The sequence below is a fragment of the Lithobates pipiens genome, unplaced genomic scaffold (assembly GCF_037356315.1).
Source record: "Lithobates pipiens isolate NorthernLeopardFrog02 unplaced genomic scaffold, aLitPip1_a1.2 Scaffold_30, whole genome shotgun sequence".
Lineage (NCBI taxonomy): Eukaryota > Metazoa > Chordata > Amphibia > Anura > Ranidae > Lithobates > Lithobates pipiens.
In genome coordinates, this window is record NW_027507791.1 from 81,890,890 (window position 1) to 81,913,444 (window position 22,555).

The window sequence follows — 22,555 nt, forward strand, 5'->3', positions numbered from 1 at the left end:
CATTTGCGTTTGTTTTTAGACATTTGACTGTAGTTCAACCCTTAAGGCCAGAGATAATTAGCAAACATTGTAAAGTGCTGCACAAATTGGTGGCACTATATACATCCTGTATATTAATACAGTAAAACCTTGGTTTGAGTGAGCTTTGCAAAACAAGCAACATTTCCAAATAAACTTTGACTTGATATACAAGTAGCGTCCTGTCACAGTATAAAAAAAAAAAAAAAGAGAAGAGGCGCCTCCAAGTGTAGCACTATGGTTACATTTAATGAAGGTAAAATATTTCACATATTGCTACACTAAAGCCTCATACACACAAATCGGACTTTGTACAAACTTTCCCACAGACTTTTATACAAAGGGCGTTGGGCGTAAGTTTGTATTGCATACACACGATTGGACTTTAGGCAACAAATACAAGCATAGTGATGTTTCAACGTACTGAAGACACTTTAAAAGAGGACATTCAATTACTCCGGCGCCATCCTTTGGTCAACTTCTGTATTGGTTCTGAGCATGCATGTTTGTACAAAAGCCTGATGGTTTTGTGTACACCCGATCGGACTTTGCTCCGGGGGACTTATGCTGTCAAAAAGTTTATCCGTTTGCACAGCCAACAAAAGTCCAATGAAAACTGAAAAAGTTTGTCCGACGGAGCGTACACACGGTCAGATGTTGCCTTAAGACCCCTTTCACACTGGGGCGTTTTTCAGGCGCTTTAGCGTTAAAAAAGCGCCTGTAAAGCGCTTGAAAGAAGCTGCAACTGCAATCCCAATGTAAAAGCCCGAGTGCTTTCACACCGAGATCCCTTTCACACTGGAGCATTTTTCAGGCGCGTTGGCTTTAAAAAAAGCGCTGAAGCCGCAACTGCAATCCCAATGTAAAAGCCCAAGTGCTTTCACACCAAGGCGCTGCGCTGGCAGGGCGTCAAAAAAAGTCCTGCAAGCAGCTTCTTTGCAGTGCTTTTGGAGCGGTGAATACAACGCTCCTAAAGCGCTCCTTCCCATTGAAATCAACAAGTAAAACACCTGAAAAGCGATATTGGCAGCAGCATTTTGTGGGCGCTTTTAACCCTCTATTTGGCCACGAGCAGGGGTTAAATGCGCCCCAATAACGCTGGTAAAGCGCCGCTAGTTTAAGCGGTGCTTTACGAGAATTTTTCAGGCGCCGACATTGTGAAAGGGCTCTTAAAGCACTTGATCTTTCACATTGGGACTGCAGATGAGGCTTCTTTCAAACGCTTTACAGGCGCTTTTTTAAATGCTAAAGCGCCAGAAAAACGCCCCAGTGTGAAAAGGGTCTAAAACAGCTAGTTTGCATGTTTGTTTTCAAAACGTCCGATTGTGTGTACGGGCCTTTAGAGTCTTTTCCCACTTATACTCTAGCTCCTGCTGGATTTTGCTTCTAAACCACTTCCAGAGGCTTCCATTCGTGGATGGACATTTTATAGTTGCACAACCTGGTGTATTTGCTATAACGTTTTTATATGGACTATAAACTGTAGGATCTATATATAAATGGTTGTGGAACAAATTTGAGTTTCCATTATTATCGGGAAATTTGCTTTGATATACAAGTGCTTTGGATTACAAGCATGTTTCTGGAATGAATTATGCACGCAATCCAAGGTTTTACTGTAATTCATATTGCTCATGAAACATATCCTTAAAGTCTCAACTTTTTAATTCAGTAGTGAAGAGTTAAGCTGGCCATATAGATGGAATACATTTTTTTTTGGACCAGCCAGGGGGCTAGTCTGAAAAAAAAAAAAAAAAAAAAGGCAGATGGATTTCTCCATCCACACAAGTGAGGTGGATAGAGGAATCCTCCCTGCTGAAACATTGTAGCTGCTGATTTCTGTGGAGCAGGAATACATGCATCAAAATTTGCATGGCTCCCTATGAACAGGCCTACTTATGAGCCATCTATGGCCAGCATTAGAACCCCTTTGTCAGATTGGGGTCACTGGGGTTAATTTACTAAACCTGGAGTGCGCAAAATCTGTTGCAGCTCTACATAAAAATTAATCAGCTTCCAGTTTTTGTCAAAGCTTAAATTGAAAAAGTTAAAAGCCGATTGGTTACCACGCACAGCTGCATCACATTTTGCAATCTCCAGTTTTAGCAAGTCAACCTCCTTGTGACCACAGGCTTGTATGGCTGAGCGAGAACAGCTAACCAAAAAACTGCCAACTGCAGCAGAATTAATATTTTCATTCTGTAATCTTTTCCTTCTAGGTCTAAAATTTGACAAAAAAAAAAAAAGCGCAAACAAAAAAAAAAACACATCTGTTCCCGTTTCAGGTCTAGTGCTACTTTACAGTATTACAACCAGACAAGTTTTTATTTCAAACCGATTTTTATTTAGATGGCTGTAAGTCATCACAATTTTTACCAAAGTGGGAAACCATTCACACAGCAGGTCCAGAACATGTAGCAGCGTACACTAGTCACTACAGTCACTGACAATGGCGGTGCTTTGTCTTGAAATCAGTGACAAGGAAATTGATGGAAGTTTAGAACAGCTCAATCATAGACTCTCGAGACTTTCCAACGCCAACCCATTTCACTGCATAGAGAAGAGAGACATTAGCAACTGCATTCTGCACAACCCTAGAGGTACACAATATGAAAATTCTGCACTCGACGATAAAGTCCTGGTGATTGCCAAGTTTCACCCTCTACCCTTCTAGCGCAATACAAAAAAAAAAAAAAAAAAGTTTCCAGTATCTTTTTCCTGAATGCAACAGTGATCACTGAGCTATCTGGCAATTGTTGTGACCGACTGGTAAAAGATTTTATTTTTTTGGAGCACCCCTATACTGCCAGGAGAGGGCGCTTGCTCCCTTGTCAAACTACACAGAAAGGCATACAATTCTTGAATCGTGATTAGTTGGGTTCCTTTCCATCATGCACACAAAAATCAATCGTTAGAGCTCTACATGAAAAATAATCAAAAATGTATTAACCACTTGCTGACCGCACACTTTAGATTTACCTTTACAGTGCAGGCCTGCCACATAGACTCGCATGTATATATATGCGTTTCTGCATTTCCAAGTGGGGGGGGGGTGCCCCGCTGTGCTGCGATTCGTCACAACAGATGCTGATCACCTGGTCCCGGCCAATAATTGACTGAGCTTCACCAAAACACAGCTCTGAATGTAAACAGTCGTGTTCAATGACAGGGGGATCTAGTTCCCTGCTAAGCAGGGAATGAAAGCAACCAGATCCCCAGCACATAGTACAGTGATGGTGAACCTTGGCACCCCAGATGTTTTGGAACTACATTTCCCATGAGGCTCAACTACACTGAAGTGTGCATGAGCATCATGGGAAATGAAACACCACATCTGGGGTGCCAAGGTCCGCCATCACTGACATAGTACAAACACTTGTTAGGCAAACATTTAACCCCTTCATCACCCTAGATATACGTTTTATAGCAGCAAGTAAATTCTCAAAAAAGGTTTTTGTTTATAAAATAAAATAAACCCAGGGATGATTAACAAAAGAAAGCTCTATTTGTGTGAAAAAAAAAAAAACTGATAAATTTTGTTTGGATACAGCATTGCATGACTGCGTAGTTGTCAGTTAAATTAGCGCAGTGCTGAATAGCAAAAAATGGCCTGGTCTTGAAGGGGTTAAATCTTTTGCCGCTGAAGTGGTTAACTGGCAATTCTGCCAAGTCATCACTAGTCCTGGCTAACCCATCAGCCAAGCTGTGTGCACCCCATAGCTGTTTAAGACCCATCTAAGCACATGAAGGCATCAATTGTCTTGAAAAGTAATGCATAGCGATTCTGAATACATTTTCTTCAATACCAAAAAAGTTTTTCTTCATTAGAAAGATTACATAGGTTTCCTTTCATATCTTTTCTATCCACCTGGCAGGTGGTGCTCCAAGTTTTTTTTCACAAATTTTCCTGACTAGCCTTATGTAGGCCATAGATGGTGCAAAAATCACTGATTCCCCCATCACAGTCATTTGTTGATGAAGGAATCCTGCTAGCAATTAATCGCACAAAATATCCAACAGGCTGGTTGTACCCAAGTTGATTTGATCGATCAACTTGGGTACAATCAGTCTGCCCATATATGGTTCAGATCTCAGCCGGGCCTGAAACGATTGATTCAATGGCTGGCTTCACTTGACTGACAGAAAAGTCTGTTTACAGAGCTGAATAGCGCAAGCTCATATTTACCCACAAGAGTGTGGTGTGGCTCACCCCCACCCTGTTCAGAAGGGACCATATAGCTTCTCACACTTTAAACCGTCTTGAACAATCCACTTCCAAATGACTTTGCTTGAGTCTTTTGGCATATATTTTCTACCAAAAAGAGTATACTCACCAGGCACTCCGACTTGATTTTCCACAAATCTGATGTAATTTTGAGCATTGGCAGGAAGCTCCTCCCATTTTCTGGCACTTGTGGTGTCACTCTTCCAGCCAGGCATGACCTCATACTCTACTTCTACCTGCTGTAAAATTTCTTGATTTGCTATAATAATAAAAAAAAAAAAAAAAAAAAAAAGTCAAATATTGTATAAATACCGATTCCCAAAGAACCAAAAGAAAAATGGAATCATTTAGAATGGTAGTATGCAAAGTGTTCTGAACTGAAACCATGCCGACTCAAGGTCATTATATTTTGATGCTCAGGTTAGCAGGAAGGGATTAGGGATGTTAACAGTATTTTGGAGGTGTCCAGCGTTACTATATTTTAGTATTCATATTGTCAAATATTACATTGGTCCCTCTAAAGCTTGCAGAGACTCAATTTCTAAACCTTGTCCCCCCCACCAACCAAGTGTTACTCTTACCTGCTCTGTGCAATTGTTTTGCACAGCGCAGCACAAATCCTTTTCTGGGGTCCCCCACCAGTGCTCCAAGCCCCTCCGCTTTCCCTGGGGCACATATGCATGCCTGCTCCTGAGCTGCGTCTATTGACAGACCGGGGTGACTTAGCCCTGCCCCTGTCACTGCATTTGATTGACAACAGCAGGAGCTATGGCCACCGCTGCTATCAGTCTGCCCAATGAGGGAGACCATGGCAAGAGCTGCTTCTTATGCACGTTGCTGGATTGGATTATGCTCAGGTAACAAGAGGGGGGCTCGTGCAGCACAGAAGTAGTTTACCCCAATGCATAGAATGCAGGCTGTAGAAGCACTTTAAGCTGGCCAGCTTGAAAACATTTGACTTATAAAATCAACTGAGCCAAGCACTCAGCCAAACTAACTGTGGCCTATCAGATGCAGTCACTGTTCAGGTATTCAGACAGTTGTGGCTACCTAAAAATGGTGTGCATTGGAAAACTTCCAATGCTGACTATTTAGCATGTATGGGGGAAATTTTATTTTATTTTGTAAGTCTAGCCATGACTAGACTACCTATGCTGAGCAAAGCAACCGGGTCAGTTTAGCACATTTACCTTTCCCCTCTTGGGGGAATGCAAGTAGAGGAAAGAATAAAAAAACAAAACAATAAAAAAATAAAACCCTCCTATTACTTTAGAAACACTTTAGTGACCACATTTTTCAAATTGCCTAGACTGAGCCCTCACTGAGTAAGAGGGAACAAAAAAAAAAAAATAAATAAATAAAAACACACACACACACACACACACACACACACACACAACTATTTGTAGAGAAACATTCTGTAATGCACAAACCTGGAAAGTAAGGGATTCTCTTCCCATTGAGTTTGTAGGCAATACCAACTTTAATCTCATCCAGTGTGTCTAAAATGTCCAGTTTCGTTAGAGCCAAGCTGTAAGAGATCAGACAGTAAATCCATAAGACCACAAAGCTCCCAAGAGACATTTATTCTGCAGGTACTTTGTGTGCATATATTGTAATGCATCCCAAACCCAGGGGTAATCTCCCATACAATATTACTTAGCTAGTTTTGGATCACCCCTTTCTACCTCAAACCTTATGAATGGTTAGTTAAGGTGACCATCACAGTAATAATGCCAATAAATGGCATTAGGCAAGAGGAGGGGCCAAAGCAGGCCACCCTGTAATTTGTTGCATAATAGAGCACCCCTGGTTTTCGGGATCAAGGCCGTTTTACAGAAGATCCATGCTGACGTGCCTGCAATACAAACTGTCAGTGTAATTTTCTCAGGCCTACAGGTACACTTAAGTTTGTTACAGACTAGTCTAGAATAAACTCCAATGTTAAAGTGGTTGTAGACCCCCGACATGATATATAAACAAAGCATATCCCCTCTATACTGTGTACGTGTCTCATTTAAGAGCATCATGTGTCGTTGGTCTGCTGCTTTGTTCCTCTATCAGCATGAATCCCTTCTGACACCAAGAAAAATTGTGACGGGGAGGGACCTCCAACTGATTGACAGCCTTGGCTCTGTTTCTGTGAGCTGTGTGAAGGGGGCGTGTCTTGTCCAACAAGCTGTCAGAGCTCTCTTCACCGAGCTCTGCAGAGTGTAACCTCTCCGCCCCCTTTTTTCTGAACTCAGACAAGCTTATAAAATTCAGCCCTTGAATGAACGTGAAAAGACAACTGCAGACAGGTACAACTTATGTAGGAGGTAGGAGATTTTTTTAACCTTTGCATCACTTGAGGATAGTTCCTTCACTTGGTAAATGTAAGGGTTTACAATCACTAATGTTTGCAGACTGAAGACAAATGGCGAGTTGGATTCCTATAAAAGCCATTTGTCACCGATTGGAAATAAGCTGCAAACCACTTGGTTCTAAGTTAAGGATGTAGCTACAGATAATCCAGAAGCTGTACAGTTGCCCATAAGGACAGCCATACACAGTTAGAAACTTGGCCAGTTCAGCAGGAAATGGCCAAGATTAGAATCATTAATAGGCATGCTGAATGTACCACGTTTAGCAATCAACTTGGTCCAACCAGCCTGCTTGATTATCTTGCGATTCTCGCTAACAGCTGCTATAGCCGCTAGTGATAATCACCATCTTCTCAAGGGGACGGCTTCCCCTGCTGGGAAGAAGACAGTTGCTCGGCAGGGATTTTCGTTAGCACGGTCTGTTAATGGGGGAATGCCAATTTCTTGGTTGCAGAAAAGAAATTTGCCTCTTGTTTGGCCACCCTAAGACACTGAAGGAATGTTCTGCTCATCTTCACCCAAAAGGTGGTTACATTAGAAATTAATACAATGCTTTTAAGTCTGTCTTTAAAACCCAAAGCAATGGTTTGCGATTCCAAATAAGCATTTTTGAAGGAAAATTGATCTTTAAACTAATGACATTTGTTTTCATACTTTAGGTCGGCTAAAACTGAAATGGTAATTCCATTTTGGAACCAATCTTCAGGAATATCATCTCAATGATATGAACACACTTCATCTTCCTGAAGCTGAAGACACCAAGTTTACCTTGTAATGTGACATGGACATTGAACATAACATGTAAAAAAGTCTGAATCCATCTTATTGCATTAAAAATAAAATAAAAAAAGCAGTAGAATGCAGAGTAAATCATTAAATTTCTAATTTTTCTACATTTGCCAATGGGATTGTAGAGACCAGAGTTGGAATACAATAGGGGTTGCTATTGGACACCACCCCCCCCCTCCCCCCCGAACCGCACCCCCTTCCCAAGCAGTTTAACTTAAGGAGATCTGTACAAAATCTTTGTGCTTTGTAGAATTTTTGTGAAAAGCCGTGGACTTACACAGTGAATCCGTTGATCATGTGGGCGTATTTTAAAATGACCAGATCCAGCCAGCCACACCTTCTTTTCCTGCCTGTGGTCACTCCCCATTCATGACCCTTCGACTGAAGAAGAGTGCCTATATCCTGCAAGGAATTAAAAGCTACGCTTTAGTCAAACATGAAATACTGCACTTTAAATTGACTCGGTCACCACTGTACATTTAAGCTGGCTTCATATCAAGTAAAAGTAGGCAATGAGAACTTGCTAAAGCTCTGGTACCAAAGGGTCCACTTCATTTTTACAGCAACCAGAGCTGCATAGCAAGATTAATGGTAAAATAGCTCCACTTTCAAGTCAGGTACACAATACAGTTTTTTTTCCCCAGCAATCCAGCGGGTTGGATTCCGTTTTGGTACCAAAACTGCCATTCGGTGCACCTCTAGGTCACAAGGAATGTACACATCACTTGTGACAGCAATAGGCATGCGACAGGCACTCTTTATGGAGAGATATGGGGTCCTGTAGACCCCAGATCCCTCCTCTGCCCTTAAAAGCATTTAATCACACCAAGATCGATGTGCGCAAATGGTTTTCATTTGCAGAGAATGGCGCAGTTACTTCCAGGGAAACCAGAAGAGATGTAAGCTCATCGCTTCTGGGTTCTTATATCAGAGGCATTCCGGTATTTGATCAGCCGGCTGGACAATGGATTCTTGGTGGGACACAAGATCCCGATAAAGCTGCGGAAAGCAGGAGGAGGGGATTAAGATGTGTCCCGTCCAGTCCCCCCCCCCCCCCCCCGCTAGTTATCCGCTAGGATTGCTTTTACAAGTGAGCCAACTGTCAGCTCTAAATAGGATATATGGGCTGCTCTGAAAAACCCCTTCATAGGAGCAGGTAAGTATAACATGTCTATTTTGTATTGAAAATACTGCTAGAAATACTGGCCATGGTGCTCTTACTTGGAAGTGGGTACCTGTCAAAAACCAGGTACCTGCTCCTCCCCAAAAAGTGACAAATGTGGGAATGCAGGGAAAGGGGTTATGCCAACAGGGGGAAGCTTCCCCTTCCGGGTGGCGGTTCGCTTTAAATTGGTCAGTCACAGAAGAGGAGGCGTGGTGACTTAATGCATTGGGTTTTTTTTACTGTAGGAAACCGGGGAGGATTTTAGATGACTGGCTGCTCTTTCCCCAGCCAAACTGGGGAGAGATGCCGCCTTCTGCTTTGATGAGTGAGGTAGGTTTATTTTGTTTGTTTTTTGGTTTACAGCCACCTAAATAGCTAAATCTGCCTTTTTTGCATGCAAAAAAGTAGGCTGGAAGGGCACTTACCCTGTTGTACCACTGCAGCCATTTTAAAGTGTGGGCAGCTGAAGCGCCCTTTGATTTCCGGTCTGCCACATCTCCACCTTCTGAATTAGCAAATCTCACTCACAAGTAGTATACTGCATGAAATTTGCCATAATAGTGGAAAAGCAGTTCTATAGGGTTACACACATGTGCATGCGCAGTATGAGCACATTGACACATGCCTCTCTAACCTCCTCTGGTACTCTGCCCCCTCCGGCTCCCCGTCCTCCAGCTCAATCCTCACCTCACAATAAAGGGGACAAAAAATAAAAATAAAAAAATAAAAATCCATCGACTCCTGGGATCAGATGAAAGTATCCCCAGGACTTTAGGATTCTAAGTCTTTCACCTAGGCGAATGACTTGGGATGAAGAGTGGAAAAAAAAAAAAAAAAAATTCTAAACCTAAATACCATTTCTATTCCATTTGTTATGGATGGGGAGACCATTAAAATAGATTTGAGTTGAAAGACTAAAGATCCACTTTAGGTCACCAAGGCCCCTTTCACACTACCGCTGCTTCAAAGTCACGCGATTATAGGGAATACCTGTGTAAACTTGAAGTCTTTGGACCTCAACTCACATCAAAGTCTGACCGAAGTAGTACAGGGACTACTTTGAAGTCGCAAAGATATGAATGGTACTCATTGGAAATCATGGGGTATGACTTGTGTTGGGACTTTGCAATGCAAAGTTGCAGGACACGTCGCATAAGTGTGAAAGGGACACAGTGGGTCCAGCGGACAAAATATCTGCCCGGACCCGCTGATCGCTCGAGACATGCAGAACAGCAGTCTGCCTATGTAAACAAGGCAGACTGACGTCCTGCGACAAGGGAAGGCAGTGATCTAGTGTTTCTGCTAAGATCTCTGCCTTCCCAGAGTACAACCACCACCCCACAGAGTTAGAAAGCACTCCCAGGGAACAGTTAACCCTTTGATCACCCCTGCTGTTAACCCCTTCCCTGGCTGTGTCATTAGTACGACAGTGCATTGTTTTTTTTTTAGTGCCGATCGCTGTATTTGTGTCACTGGTCCCCAAAAAGGGTCACAAGTGTCAGATGTCTGATTTGTTCACCACAATATCGCAGTCCCTCTTTAAATCACTGATCGCCGCCATTACAAGTAAAAAAAAAAAATCCCGATTTGTGGACACTAACTTTTGTGCAAACCAATATGTGCTTATTCAATTTAATTTTTACAAAAAAAAAAATATGTAGCAGAATATATATTTTGGCCTAAATTGATAAAAAATAAAAAAAATTTATTGGAGTAAGGAAAATAAAAACAAAAACTAAAATTTTGGAAAGCCAATGTGGTTTTTTTAGCGTAAAAAAAATACACCCCGCAGAGGTGGTCAAATAACTTCAAAAATAAATCTCTATTCGTGGGGGGTTGGGGGAAATAAGTTTGGGTACGGCACCACACATTCATGCAATTGTCAGTTAAAGTAACGCAGTGCTGAATTGCAAAAAAAAAAAAACGGCCTGGTCATGAAGGGGGTAAACTTTAGAGCTGTGTGGTTAAAAGCTGTATATCCAATTACCAGTGAAGCATGGTCCATGTGAAGACATGCCTGGGAAGGGACATTAGTCCTGGCTAGCCAATCAAGTGCTGAAGACTCCAGATGCAGAAGATCAGATGAAGATGGAAGCAGTGGCCATGGACTTGATGGGAGGAACTGTGTAGGGCATGTATGGCATGGTGTGCATTTTCGTACATTATGGCTTGGGGATCCCTTTCCACTTAAGCTCCCCTTCAAAAGTCCAACGGTTTACCTATCGCTTGGAGTTGGTTTTTGATCACACAGATGCAAGTCCTGCTAAACAGAGGCCCATAAAATAAAAAGCTTAACCCCAATACACACATGAGAACACTCACATTGATCTGCTCTGTAGGGAAGGCTCCAACTCCTACTCGAGTGGAGTAAGCCTTCACCACACCATAAACGTCTCCAATATTCTGAGGAGGGATTCCAAGTCCAGTGCACACACCTCCTACTGTACAATTGGAAGACGTCACATAGGGATACGTTCCTGCAGATACAGAAGAGTCATTTTACAATAAGACTTGCTCTCATGACAATAGAAGCACAATCACTATGCAGTATTGCTAAGCAGAGTACAAATATTAAATCTACCAGGTACACAGAATTACAAACTGCATAAAAAATAAATAAAAAAGGGGGATTCTAAAACATTACCATACAGTGCCTTGCATAAGTATTCACCCCCTTGGCTTTTTACCCATTTTGTTACAGCCTTCAGTTCAATGTTTTTTTTTTTTTTTTAATCTGAATTATATGTGATGGATCAGAACACAATAGTCTAAGTTAGTGAAGTAAAATTAGAATATATACATAAAACTATTTTTCAGAAACACAAAACTGATAACTGGCACGCGAGTATGCATTTACTCCCTTTGTTATGAAGCCCATAAAAAGCTCTGGTGGAACCAATTTCCTTCAGAAGTCACATAATTAGTGAAATGATGTCCACCTGTGTGCAATCTAATTGTCATATGATCTGTCATTACATACAGACACACACACTTTTTGGAAAGGCCCCAGAGGCTGCCACACTTAAGCAAGAGGAACCACTAACCAAAAACTACCATAAGGACCAAAGAACTCTCCAAACAAGTAATGGACAATGATGTTGAGAAGTCAGGGTTAGGTTATAAATAAAAAAATCCAAATCTGATGATCCCTAGGAGCACCATGAAATCTATCATAGCCAAATGGAAAGAACATGGCACAACAGCTAACCTGCCAAGAGACTGCTACACACCAAAACTCACGGACAGGGCAAGGAGAGCAGAGAGGCAGCACAGAGACCTAAGGTAACCCTGGAGGAGCTGCAGAGTTCCACAGTAGAGACTGGATTATCTGTACATAGGACAATCAGCCGTACGTTCCATAGAGTTGTGCTTTATGGCAGTGTAGCCAGAAGAAAGCAATTACTTTCAGCAAAAGACAATGACACATTTCGAGTTTACAAAAAGGCATGTGGGAGACTCCCAAAAATGTATGGCAGAATGTGCTCTGGTCTGATGAGATTAAAATTGAATTTTGGCCAAAGAAAACACCATGTCTGGTGCAAACCCAACACATCACCCAAACACCACCATCCCCACAGTGAAACATGGTGGTGGCAGCATCATTCTGTGGGGATGTTTAAGGGGAAACATTTAAATGTGTTGGAATGGCCTAGTCAAAGCCCAGACCTCGATCCAATAGAAAAATCTGTGGTCGGACTTAAAAGACTGATGTTCACAAGCACAGCCCAGCCAACTTGAAGCTGGAGCAGTTTTGCAAGGAGGAATGGGCAAAAATCCCAGTGGTAAGATGTGGCAAGCTCATAGAGACTTATCCAAAGCGACTTGGCGCTCTGATAGCTGTGACAGACTCATCCGGGACAGGCTTTTGGAGGGGACTAAATGCTAGCCTCTTGCCTACCGATTATGGGCCCAGGAATTTGGGGGAACGGTGCTCTTTGTGAGCTGTATGCCTGAGGACCCTTGATGTGGTGTTACTTTAGATTCATAAACAGCCCCCCTCCCCCCCCCCCCGACAGACTCTGGGAACTCTGTATCGGTCACATTATAAATAGTGACCGATTCGTGTTGGGGCCAATAGAAGATGCTGATGTCATCAACTCCAGCCACCTGTCTATTGTCTGCTATAATGTGTTTTTTGTAAATCAGGATAGTGTGGGATCCAAGTCTTTCACCCATTGTTGTTTTTGTTAACTCTGCTATTGTGAGAAGGTTTTCTTGGATTTACCCAAAGACTATTCTTGGTTGTGAATTCTGAATACATGATCACATTGACCTCCGGAGACAGACTGTCTGGTCACCTAGGCTGCCTTAAGTGCGGTGTTAAATTATATAATTGTCTTTTTAGTTGTTGCTAGTATTAGTATTCATGAGCCAGCCCTACCTGTTATCCAATCCCTTGTGTTAAGTGTATAAAAATGCTGTATTCTGTCCAATAAATCATTTCAAGATTCTACAAGCTATTTTAGGCTAGATTTATGCAATGCAGCTATGAGAATATTTCTGATGGTCAGACTGGAGGAAACGGCATTACGGACGGAAGCACTCAGCGAAGTGTGGGATAGGTTCCGTCACAATAGACGCTAAAGGTGGCTCTACAAAGTATTGACTTTAGGGGGGTGAATAGTTATGGATGTTGACTTATTTTGTCCTATTTGTTTGCTTTAGAATAAAAAAAACAAAAAGACATGCACATCTCTCAGGATGCAAAGCCTTCTATTTAGGAAAGGAGGTGGGACAGGCCTGTCGGGGCATCATCAGGAGACCCACCCACTGAACCAGGAAGAGCTGGTGGGCCTCTATGACATCAGAAAAAACATGGTGGTGTGGGACAGAGCTGTGGCCAGGCATGAGGGGGATTTTACCAGGACGGGTGGAGATCCCCAAAAAAAAAAAAAATCCAGTCAGGCTGTGTAGCGTGAATGGGAATCCACTGATTGTTAAAGCGGAGTTCCACCCAGAAGTGGAACTTCTGCTCGTTGTACTCCGGTGCCACATTTGGCAGCTTTCAGGGGAGGGGCAGGATACCCATCTTTCAGTTATCCTGTTCCCACTTCCAAGAGCCTCAGCTGTGGGTATTGACTGCTCCACCTGGGCTCCCTCCCCAGCTGCCGGGCCAGGAGAGAGGGGAGCCTTACGCATGCGCAGTAGGGTTCCTGGCGTGAAGCCATAAGGGTTCCCCTACTCACAATGGAGACGGCATGCATGCGACAGCTGATGAAAACAGCTGTGGTGCAGAGATCACTGGACTCCAGGACAGGCAAGTGTCCGATTATTAAAAGTTAGAATCTGCAGTATGTGCAGCTGCTGGCATTTACATTTTCTGCAGCGGTGGGCGGACCTCCGCTTTAAGCCCAGGGCTAAAGAAGGTCTACATGGCCAGCCTTACTGCTCTTATACGGTGCATGGAAACATCAATGCCACATATGTGGAAGGATGCAACATGTTCATAGCCCTGCAGAACCTTCTCCCAGGATGCCTAAACACTGCCTGCACACCACTGCTTCAACTTACCATTTTCAGCAAGTATAATGGAAATGCAGTCCTCAGGGTTCACCACTACAAGGTAATGAGACCTTGGATGCACTGTACAATGATGCCAGTCTGTTTGCAGGCACTGGGAGAAGCAGGGAGGTGGCTTTAAGGCAACTAAAGCTAGCCATAGCCAAGTCCAAAGCTGAACATTGTCGATTAAAAAATAAAAAGGAGATCCAGCATGTTGGATCAGGCACATTCAAATATGGCACGAAAACTGCATGTTGCAGCTGGCACACAAAGGATGGGAAAAATCAAAACGGACGATCGATAAGAATGTTTTATTTTTGACTCATCGATGGCCTGCTTAACAGGAATATGCAAGCTCACGGATGACAACGGTGTCAGGATTCAGAGCGATATAGGACAGCAAGGGGCTTGTGAACCACAATATTGCCTTCACAGAAGTTACGTTTTTTTTTTTAAAAGGTAAAACGGGTAATTTCTAAAGTATTTTAAAACATTTAGCTCTTTGGTGGGTGTTGCGTTTTAAAAAAGCGACTGTCCCAATTTAGGCTAGGTTCCCACTTCACACTGGGTCTGAAACACCCATGCAATCCGATTCCAGTGCGGACCAAAAACCGGGTCCTGCGCCATTTCGCAGACATCGCATGTGATGTGCACAGGAATGCGGTGCAAATCACTTGCAATGTCTGCAATCGCATAAGTGTAAACCCAGCCTTAAAGAGGAACTTCAATAAATTTATTGCTATTTAGCAGTGTGCTACATTAACTGGTAATTGCACAGTCATGCAACGATGTACACAAACAAAAAAGTATATAATTTGTCAAATAGAGCTCAAATTTGTCAAGTTTAGCCAAAATGTATTCCGCTGCATAATATATATATATATATATATATATATATATATATATATATATATATATATATATATATATATATATATATATATATATATAAAAATATAAATAAACACACACGTATATTGGTTTGTGGGAAAGTTATAGAACAGTTTGTAGGCATTATATAATGGATTTTTTTGTTATACTAATGGTGGTGATCAGAGCTTTATATTGGGACTGGCAATCCAACACTGACAGGAACTGGCATAGACATCACCAATGACATTATTACAAAGATCAAGAGTATTATACATCAGTGGTTTTCAACTCCTGTCCTCAGGACCCACCAACAGGCCAAGTTTTCAGGAAAGCAAATACATCACAGGTGATATAATTTCCTGCTCAGATTGCAGTATTCTAGTCTGCATCTCCCCAAGGTAATACATAAAAGCTGGCCTGTTAGTGGGTGCCGAGGACAGGAGTGGAGAACTACTGTTACACTGTCACTGCACTGACAGGGAAGGGGTTGAATGTGCACCCATGTGTAAAGTGTGCTGCTTTTACTAATCTTTGTTTTATACCTAGTTTAAAATATGTACAAAGCCATTTGTTGATTGGCTGTGTGCAATCACAACCCACGTCTCTGTGACAAACAGCAGGTCCCGGCCGTGAATGATTGGCCAGGATTTGCCAACAGGCTCCAGATGTGTACAAGGTGGGGTGGCATATAGCTACATCCCTTTGCCTGTGCGGGCCGCCTGTCCAGTACATTGAAGTCAGGTGGTTAATCTGTATGCTGCTAGCATTAGTAAATAGATAAAAAGGTATATTATACATTTACTGGTATATATTTTTTTCTTATACAGTTACTTTGTTTCTAGGCCTAGGCAAGGTTATAAATCCCAGGAGTTTATTTTTTTTATTTTTTGAGGTGGGCAGGGGGCTCTCTGCAAAGTACACCCTCCTGCTGGCATGATTCAGCTAAAGGCAGATGGATTTCAGGAAGTAAATGTGGCATGAACCATCTGCACTCAAGATGGCCACAGCTAGAAATGCTGGGGGGATTTAAAGTGATTGCTTAGCAAAAAGTAAGGAGACATGGATCAATGGATGGAGAGTTTACTTTGAATATTAAAATTAAAGTTTAGTTTGTGGCACTCAGATAGTGAGGTCCCACTAAAGCCATGCCTGCCCATCCTGCCACTAATCTCTTCTGTCTTCCTAAGCTTTGCGTGCTAAAAAATCTTCTGCATCTGACACTTCTGGAAGGAACAAGGAAATGCAAAAAGAGCTCATTAGCACACAATCTCAGCTTTCAGATATGCCACTATGTGCCCAGGATAATAATAGCTATGGGAGAGGAACTCTATGCTACCGTTTCCACGTCTTGAAACCACAGCTTATTTCATGGTTTAAAACTACAGTTCACCCTCGGCTATTAGAATAATATGCATGTTGTGTGTGAGGTTCTGATGTATAGTTGGAAATTCGTATCTTTGTACAAGCCGGCCCGACTCAATTTCTGGGGTGACCCAGGCATGATAGCAGCAGTCAACTGCAGTGAAGGGCTCGGGCTCCGGTCGCACCACACCCTCACTGCAATCATTTACAAAAAGCTTTGCATTTATGTACATCCCTGTCCCTCATCCTCCAATCACAGAAAACCATTTGTGAAAAAAAAAAAAATGTATACATTTTGTGATTGGGAATAGAGCCAGAAAGGGGCACCCTTCACTGCGGCAGGAGCCGGAAATCCAGCGAAACCGTCTTATTGTGTTTATACTACTATACAGCAGGACCGCACATACAGCATAGCTATTCTTACCCCTTTCCTAGATGGCTGGTGCAGGATTAAATTTATTACACACACTACCCACAATACAGTCCCCAACGTCCAGCAAGTTACCTGCTCACCACCCTTATCCTGCACGTGTACATTAACCCCTTCATCACCCCAAGGCATCTGTGAACAGTAGAACCATTTAGAAAGCACAGCATGAATCGCGCATGTGCATTGGTAACTGGCTGTGAAGACCTGAAAGCTTCACTGCTGGTTTCCCTTACTTGCAATGCCGGCGCCTGCACCCGAAGTCGATAGACGAATCGGCTTGGGGTGCTGACATTGCGGGATCCCTGGACAGGCAAGGGTCCTTAAAATGTTAGCAGCTACAGCATTTGTAGCTGCTGACTTAAGTTTTTTTTTTTTTTATACAAGCCGGAACTCCGCTTTAGTCATTCAAACTGAAAGCGCTGAAAAATAATGGCCTAATAATGAAGGGGTATACAACAGGTTGGTACTCAAGTGGTTAAAGACATGATGGCACAGACCTTTAGGATGTATATGACATCAGCATTTCAAAAGTTTCACTTTATCCATACCCTGAGCTTAGCGTTCATTAGCTGGCATTCTGGCACGCCATAGCCTTCGGCAACAGAAGAAGCAAGCATGTAACCAAAAGCTTAGGTTTACATTAGTCAAGGTTATAGTGAGCCTACCAATGCTGATCATTGCGGCAACTTAATAAAAATTTTAGGAAAAAGCTGACTGAATTGGTCCCCGCTGAGACACACACATACAAGAAATAATTTTCTTGAACTAACCAAAGTCAATGTCAAGTAATGCAGCATTTGCTCCTTCTACTAAAATCTTCTTTGGAGGACCATGAAGGGCTTCATACATGAAGTATACTCCATCTTTCACCATGGGGCGGATTTTTTCAGCATACATCTGTAACATCACAAGAGTAATGGTCACAATTTCGTAATGAAGAGCCTAAAAGCACCCAAGGCCAATTTTTTTTTTTTTTTTTTTTTTTTTAAGCAAAGTAGGGGGACCTTTGTCAGGTATTTGGATGCCAATATTTCATTACATTTTCAGCAGTTTTAAAGGCAGAAATTCAAGTACAACAAAATCTCAAGTGCAAAGATCAGTACAAAATTGTATTATATAGGTGCAAACAGATTAAAAAAAAAAAAGGCACATTAAACCAAAAAAAAGTTATGACACCATAGAGCCAATTGTCCACCAGATATACATCTGACAAGGAAATTATAGATGGAGTAAAAAGGTACAAGAGGCAACCACCATCATACTGATGAAAATAGAGAACTTGTCTAACAATGTTCCAGAAATAAGAAAGAAAAAAGCATTGCCAGCATTGGATCCCACGTTTTGTCAAATTTCATGGCGGCGTTATGGAGGGTACAGGTGAGCCCATCATTGACCATAATCCATTTAAAACTTGTGTTTGACGTATTCCAAGTGGCACCACAGGCTGCTTCCAAAGTCTCATCCCCGTTATCCTGGCTGCTAAAGTAATTCAACCTCCTAGAGTTCTTGGGGGATTTCAGAGGGCAATTTCTGGAATAAAGCCAGTGAAGGAGATGTGCGAATACATACCCCTGCAACCAGTGGTGGCTGGAAGTTCTTCATTGTGTGTGGAGGTGGGGCAGAAAACGATCCATCACCACCACACAACTGGGTAGGCTCGGAGCGTAGTTCTGTGCAACAAGCTCACCATTTTTTGTAGCCTATTAGAGCCTCTGGGGCTCTAATCAAGTGCTTCAAATAACCAACCTCCCCCCCCCCCCCCCAGTTGGAATACATGTGTACAGCTCCCTGCATGTAGATTAGGGGGGGGCCAGCTGCATGGATAGGGGGGCTGTGCCTGTGCGCCCCTAAAGGATAGTACGCCACTCCCTGTGACTGATCGAGGCCAAAGATTCTGATCCAAAAATCGGAGTCCTTTATGGCAGTGGTACATGGTCCCAAGTTGGCCACAATGCCTAAAACAGTTAGGTGAGGCTGTGTCTGTTTTTTTATTGCAGTCTGTTCAATTCACTTTGTCCTGCAGACTGCCATCACCAGAACAGAGAGAAAACGTCCAAAATTGTGAGTGGTCACCAAAACAGGACTAGAAGGGAATTCTTCTGGCTGGGGTGAAAACTAAGGGATTTCCTCACTTTGGAGAAACGTTCACTAAAATCACAGTAAGTTGCACAGGAATGCGGTGTAATTCACATGCAGGTTATAGTGTAAACCGGGGATATAGAATATATATATTTTTTTATTTGAACGTTGTTTAGTCATTTTAGCCTAGATTAGCTTAAGTATAATGCATGCATTAACCACTTTCAGACCGGACCATTTTGCTGGTAAATGACCAGAGGTCTTTTTACACTTTGGCACTGCGCTGCTTTAACTGGTAATTGCGCGGTCATGCAATGTTGTACCCAAACAAAATTTGCGTCCTTTTCTTCCCACAAATAGAGCTTTCTTTTGATGGTATTTGATTGCCTCTGCGATTTTTATTTTTTGCGATATAAACGTAAAAAGACCGCAAATTTTGAAAAAAAATGATATTTTCTACTTTTTGTTATTAGAAAAATCCAATAAACTCAATTTTAGTCATACATTTAGGCCAAAATGTATTCAGCCACATGTCTTTGGTAAAAAAAAAGTCAATAATTGTATATTTATTGGTTTGCGCAAAAGTTGTCACATCTACAAACTAAGGTACGTTTTCTGGAATTTACGCAGCTTTTAGTTTACGACTGCCTATCTCATTTCTTGAGGTGCTAAAATGACAGGGCAGTACAAAACCCCCCCAAATGACCCCATTTTGGAAAGTAGACCCCCTAAGGAAATTGATAAGAGGCATGTTGAGCCCATTGAATATTTTATTTTTTTGCCTCAAGCGATTGAATAATGACAAAAAAAAAATTTTTTTTTTTTTTTTTTACACAAAGTTGTCACTAAATGATATATTGCTCACACATGCTATGGGCGTATGTGAAATGACACCCCAAAATAAATTCTGCTGCTTCTCCTGAGTACGGGGATACCACATATGTGGGACTTTTTGGGAGCCTAGCCGCGTACAGGGCCCCGAAAACCAAGCACCGCCTTCAGGCTTTCTAAGGGCGTAAATTTTTGATTTCACGCCTCACTACCTATTACAGTTTTGAAGGCCATAAAATGCCAAGATGGCACAAAACCCCCACAAATGACCCCATTTTAGAAAGTAGACACCCCAAGCTATTTGCTGAGAGGCATGTTGAGTCCATGGAATATTTTATATTTTGCCACAAGTTGCGGGAAAATTACAAACTTTTTTTTTTTTTTTTTTTTTTCACAAAGTTGTCACTAAATGATATATTGCTCATGCATGCCATGGGCATATGTGAAATGACACCCCAAAATAAATTCTGCTGCTTCTCCTGAGTACGGGGATACCACATATGTGGGACTTTTTGGGAGCCTAGCCGCGTACGGGGCCCCGAAATCCAAGCACCGCCTTCAGGCTTTCTAAGGGCGTAATTTTTTGAGTTCACTTCTCACTACCTATTACAGTTTTGAAGGCCATAAAATGCCAAGATGGCACAAAACCCCCACAAATGACCCCATTTTAGAAAGTAGACACCCCAAGCTATTTGCTGAGAGGCATGTTGAGTCCATGGAATATTTTATATTTTGCCACAAGTTGCGGGAAAATTACAAACTTTTTTTTTTTTTCACAAAGTTGTCACTAAATGATATATTGCTCACGCATGACATGGGCATATGTGAAATGACACCCCAAAATAAATTCTGCTGCTTCTCCTGAGTACGGGGATACCACATATGTGGGACTTTTTGGGAGCCTAGCCGCGTACGGGGCCCCAAAAACCAAGCACCGCCTTCAGGCTTTCTAAGGGCGTTACAGTTTTGAAGGCCATAAAATGCCAAGATGGCACAAACCCCCCCCCCCAAATGACCCCATTTTAGAAAGTAGACACCCCTAAATTTAGGGGTACACTAGTGAGACTAGGTAATAAATGGCGGGTGCCCTGAAACTATAAAAAAATAACTAACCAACCAGCGTCACCTGTAACAGTTATATGGTGATCACTGGTGAAAGGGTTAACTAGGGGGCAATCAGGGGGCTTTATGCGGTAGTATATGGGGGTCCCTAGCGCTATAAAAAGCTGCGGCGAACCTAAATACCTACCTGCCTAACTAGCGTCACCTGTGACACTAATACGGCGATCAGAAAAATGATCGCTTATTAGGCTGGGTTCACACTGGAGCGATGCGGAAACGCCGCGAATCCGCGGCGGGTTCCCGCATCGCATGCCTCCCGGCGGCAGTTCACACTGCCCTATGCGAACTGCTGGGAGTGTCAGTGAAATGTTACTGACACCCCCAGATCAGTTCGCATATCGCAGTGCGATCTGCAAACTCGGATCGCATGGTGTGAACACCCATGCGATCCGATTCTGCTGCGGGCCAAAAAAAGGGTCCCGTGCGAATTTGCGGCGGGTGCGGCGGGTGCGGCGGGTGTGGCGGGTGCGGCGAATGGCTGAACTCGAATCGCACAGAGATCGGATGTGATTTGCACTGCAGTGCGGTGCGAATCACATTCGTTCTCATAAACCGCTGCAATGTGAACCCAGCCTTAGTGACACTGGCGACGGGGGGTGATCACGGGGTTAAACCTTTATTGGGGGGGTTAGGGGGGTACATTAGAACTAAAGGGGGCTAACCCTAACTGCCCTAACAGTTATTACAGTCACAAATGACACCAATGCAAAAAAAAAAAAAAAAAATGACATTGGTGTCACTGTGACTGGGGGGGCAGGGGTAATTGGGGGGGTGATCGGGGGGTAAAGGGGGGGTGTGAGTGTGCCTGGCATGTTCTACTGTGTGTGGGATGTGTTGGTGCAACTCACTGATCCGCTCTCCTCCGTGTCGGAACGAAAAATACCGACACGGAGGAGAGAATACATCACTTCCTCTCCTGTGTTTACATTACAGGAGAGGAAGTGATGTCACCGGGGATTTCCATTCGTCGGGAGCGATCGCGAGGGGGTGGCCATGAATGAATGGCCGTCCCCTCGTCCGGGATCGCTCCCGAACGAAAACCGACCGCCGCAGGCACCGGGCGGGGGCCCGATCGGGCCCCCGACCCGCGGGAGGCAAATCACGTACATGTACGTGCTTATGCCTGCCCGTGCCATTCTGCCGACGTACATCGGCGTGAGGCGGTCGGCAAGTGGTTAAAGGAGGGGTCAATTTCTTGCCTAGCCAGTATGACTACAATCATTGTAGAGGTGAAGGAACATTCAATATACTAGATTGACAGAGCTAATGGAATCCAGTTAAACCTGACCTCCAGGCAAACGGCTAAAAAAACTGTTAAAATACTGACGTGGGAAATCTCAAGGGCAAAAGGCTTTGTATTCAGCCCATCATGCAATTTTCTATAACCAAGTCAGGCTTTCTTTGTAGACTACCCCCTGCAGCTGCACTATACAGCCCGGTTAGAGACCCAACCCAATCTAACTAGGCATTCATGGACTAGGCCAAAATGCCTCAAGCACACAGGCCACTAAAGTTTAACAATGCACCAAAGTCCGATTGGCTTGCAGTGCTAGTCCTCTTTAAAATGTAGCCATAATTGAAAAAAAACTATGGCTAAATGCCTCGATAGCAACTTTAACCACTTCAGACCCAGGCCAATTCTGACATTTCTCTCCTACATGTAAAATTCCTAATTTTTTTGCTAGAAAATTACATAGAACCCCCAAACATTATATATGTTTTTTTAGCAAACACCCTAGAGAATACAATGGTGGTCATTGCAACTTTTTATCTCGCACGGTATTTGCGCAGCAATT

General features: G+C 42.9%; 1 protein-coding gene and 1 long non-coding RNA gene across 2 annotated transcripts in view; one reads left to right on the forward strand and one right to left on the reverse strand.

Annotated features, from left to right (window-relative positions):
- LOC143943022 (uncharacterized) overlaps window positions 1-7,465 on the forward strand; it is a 49,925-nt gene extending 42,460 nt beyond the window's left edge. Inside the window, exon 3 of the long non-coding RNA XR_013264870.1 lies at window positions 7,266-7,465. This is a non-coding gene — a long non-coding RNA (uncharacterized LOC143943022). The remainder of the gene's footprint in view (window positions 1-7,265) is intronic.
- ADSS1 (adenylosuccinate synthase 1) overlaps window positions 2,340-22,555 on the reverse strand; it is a gene marked incomplete in the record, with an annotated part of 48,888 nt that continues 28,672 nt past the window's right edge. The window contains 6 exon segments of the mRNA XM_077464505.1: window positions 2,340-2,568; window positions 4,353-4,502; window positions 5,677-5,774; window positions 7,673-7,797; window positions 10,883-11,037; window positions 17,498-17,624. Of these exon segments, the coding sequence (XP_077320631.1) occupies window positions 2,516-2,568; window positions 4,353-4,502; window positions 5,677-5,774; window positions 7,673-7,797; window positions 10,883-11,037; window positions 17,498-17,624 (708 nt within the window).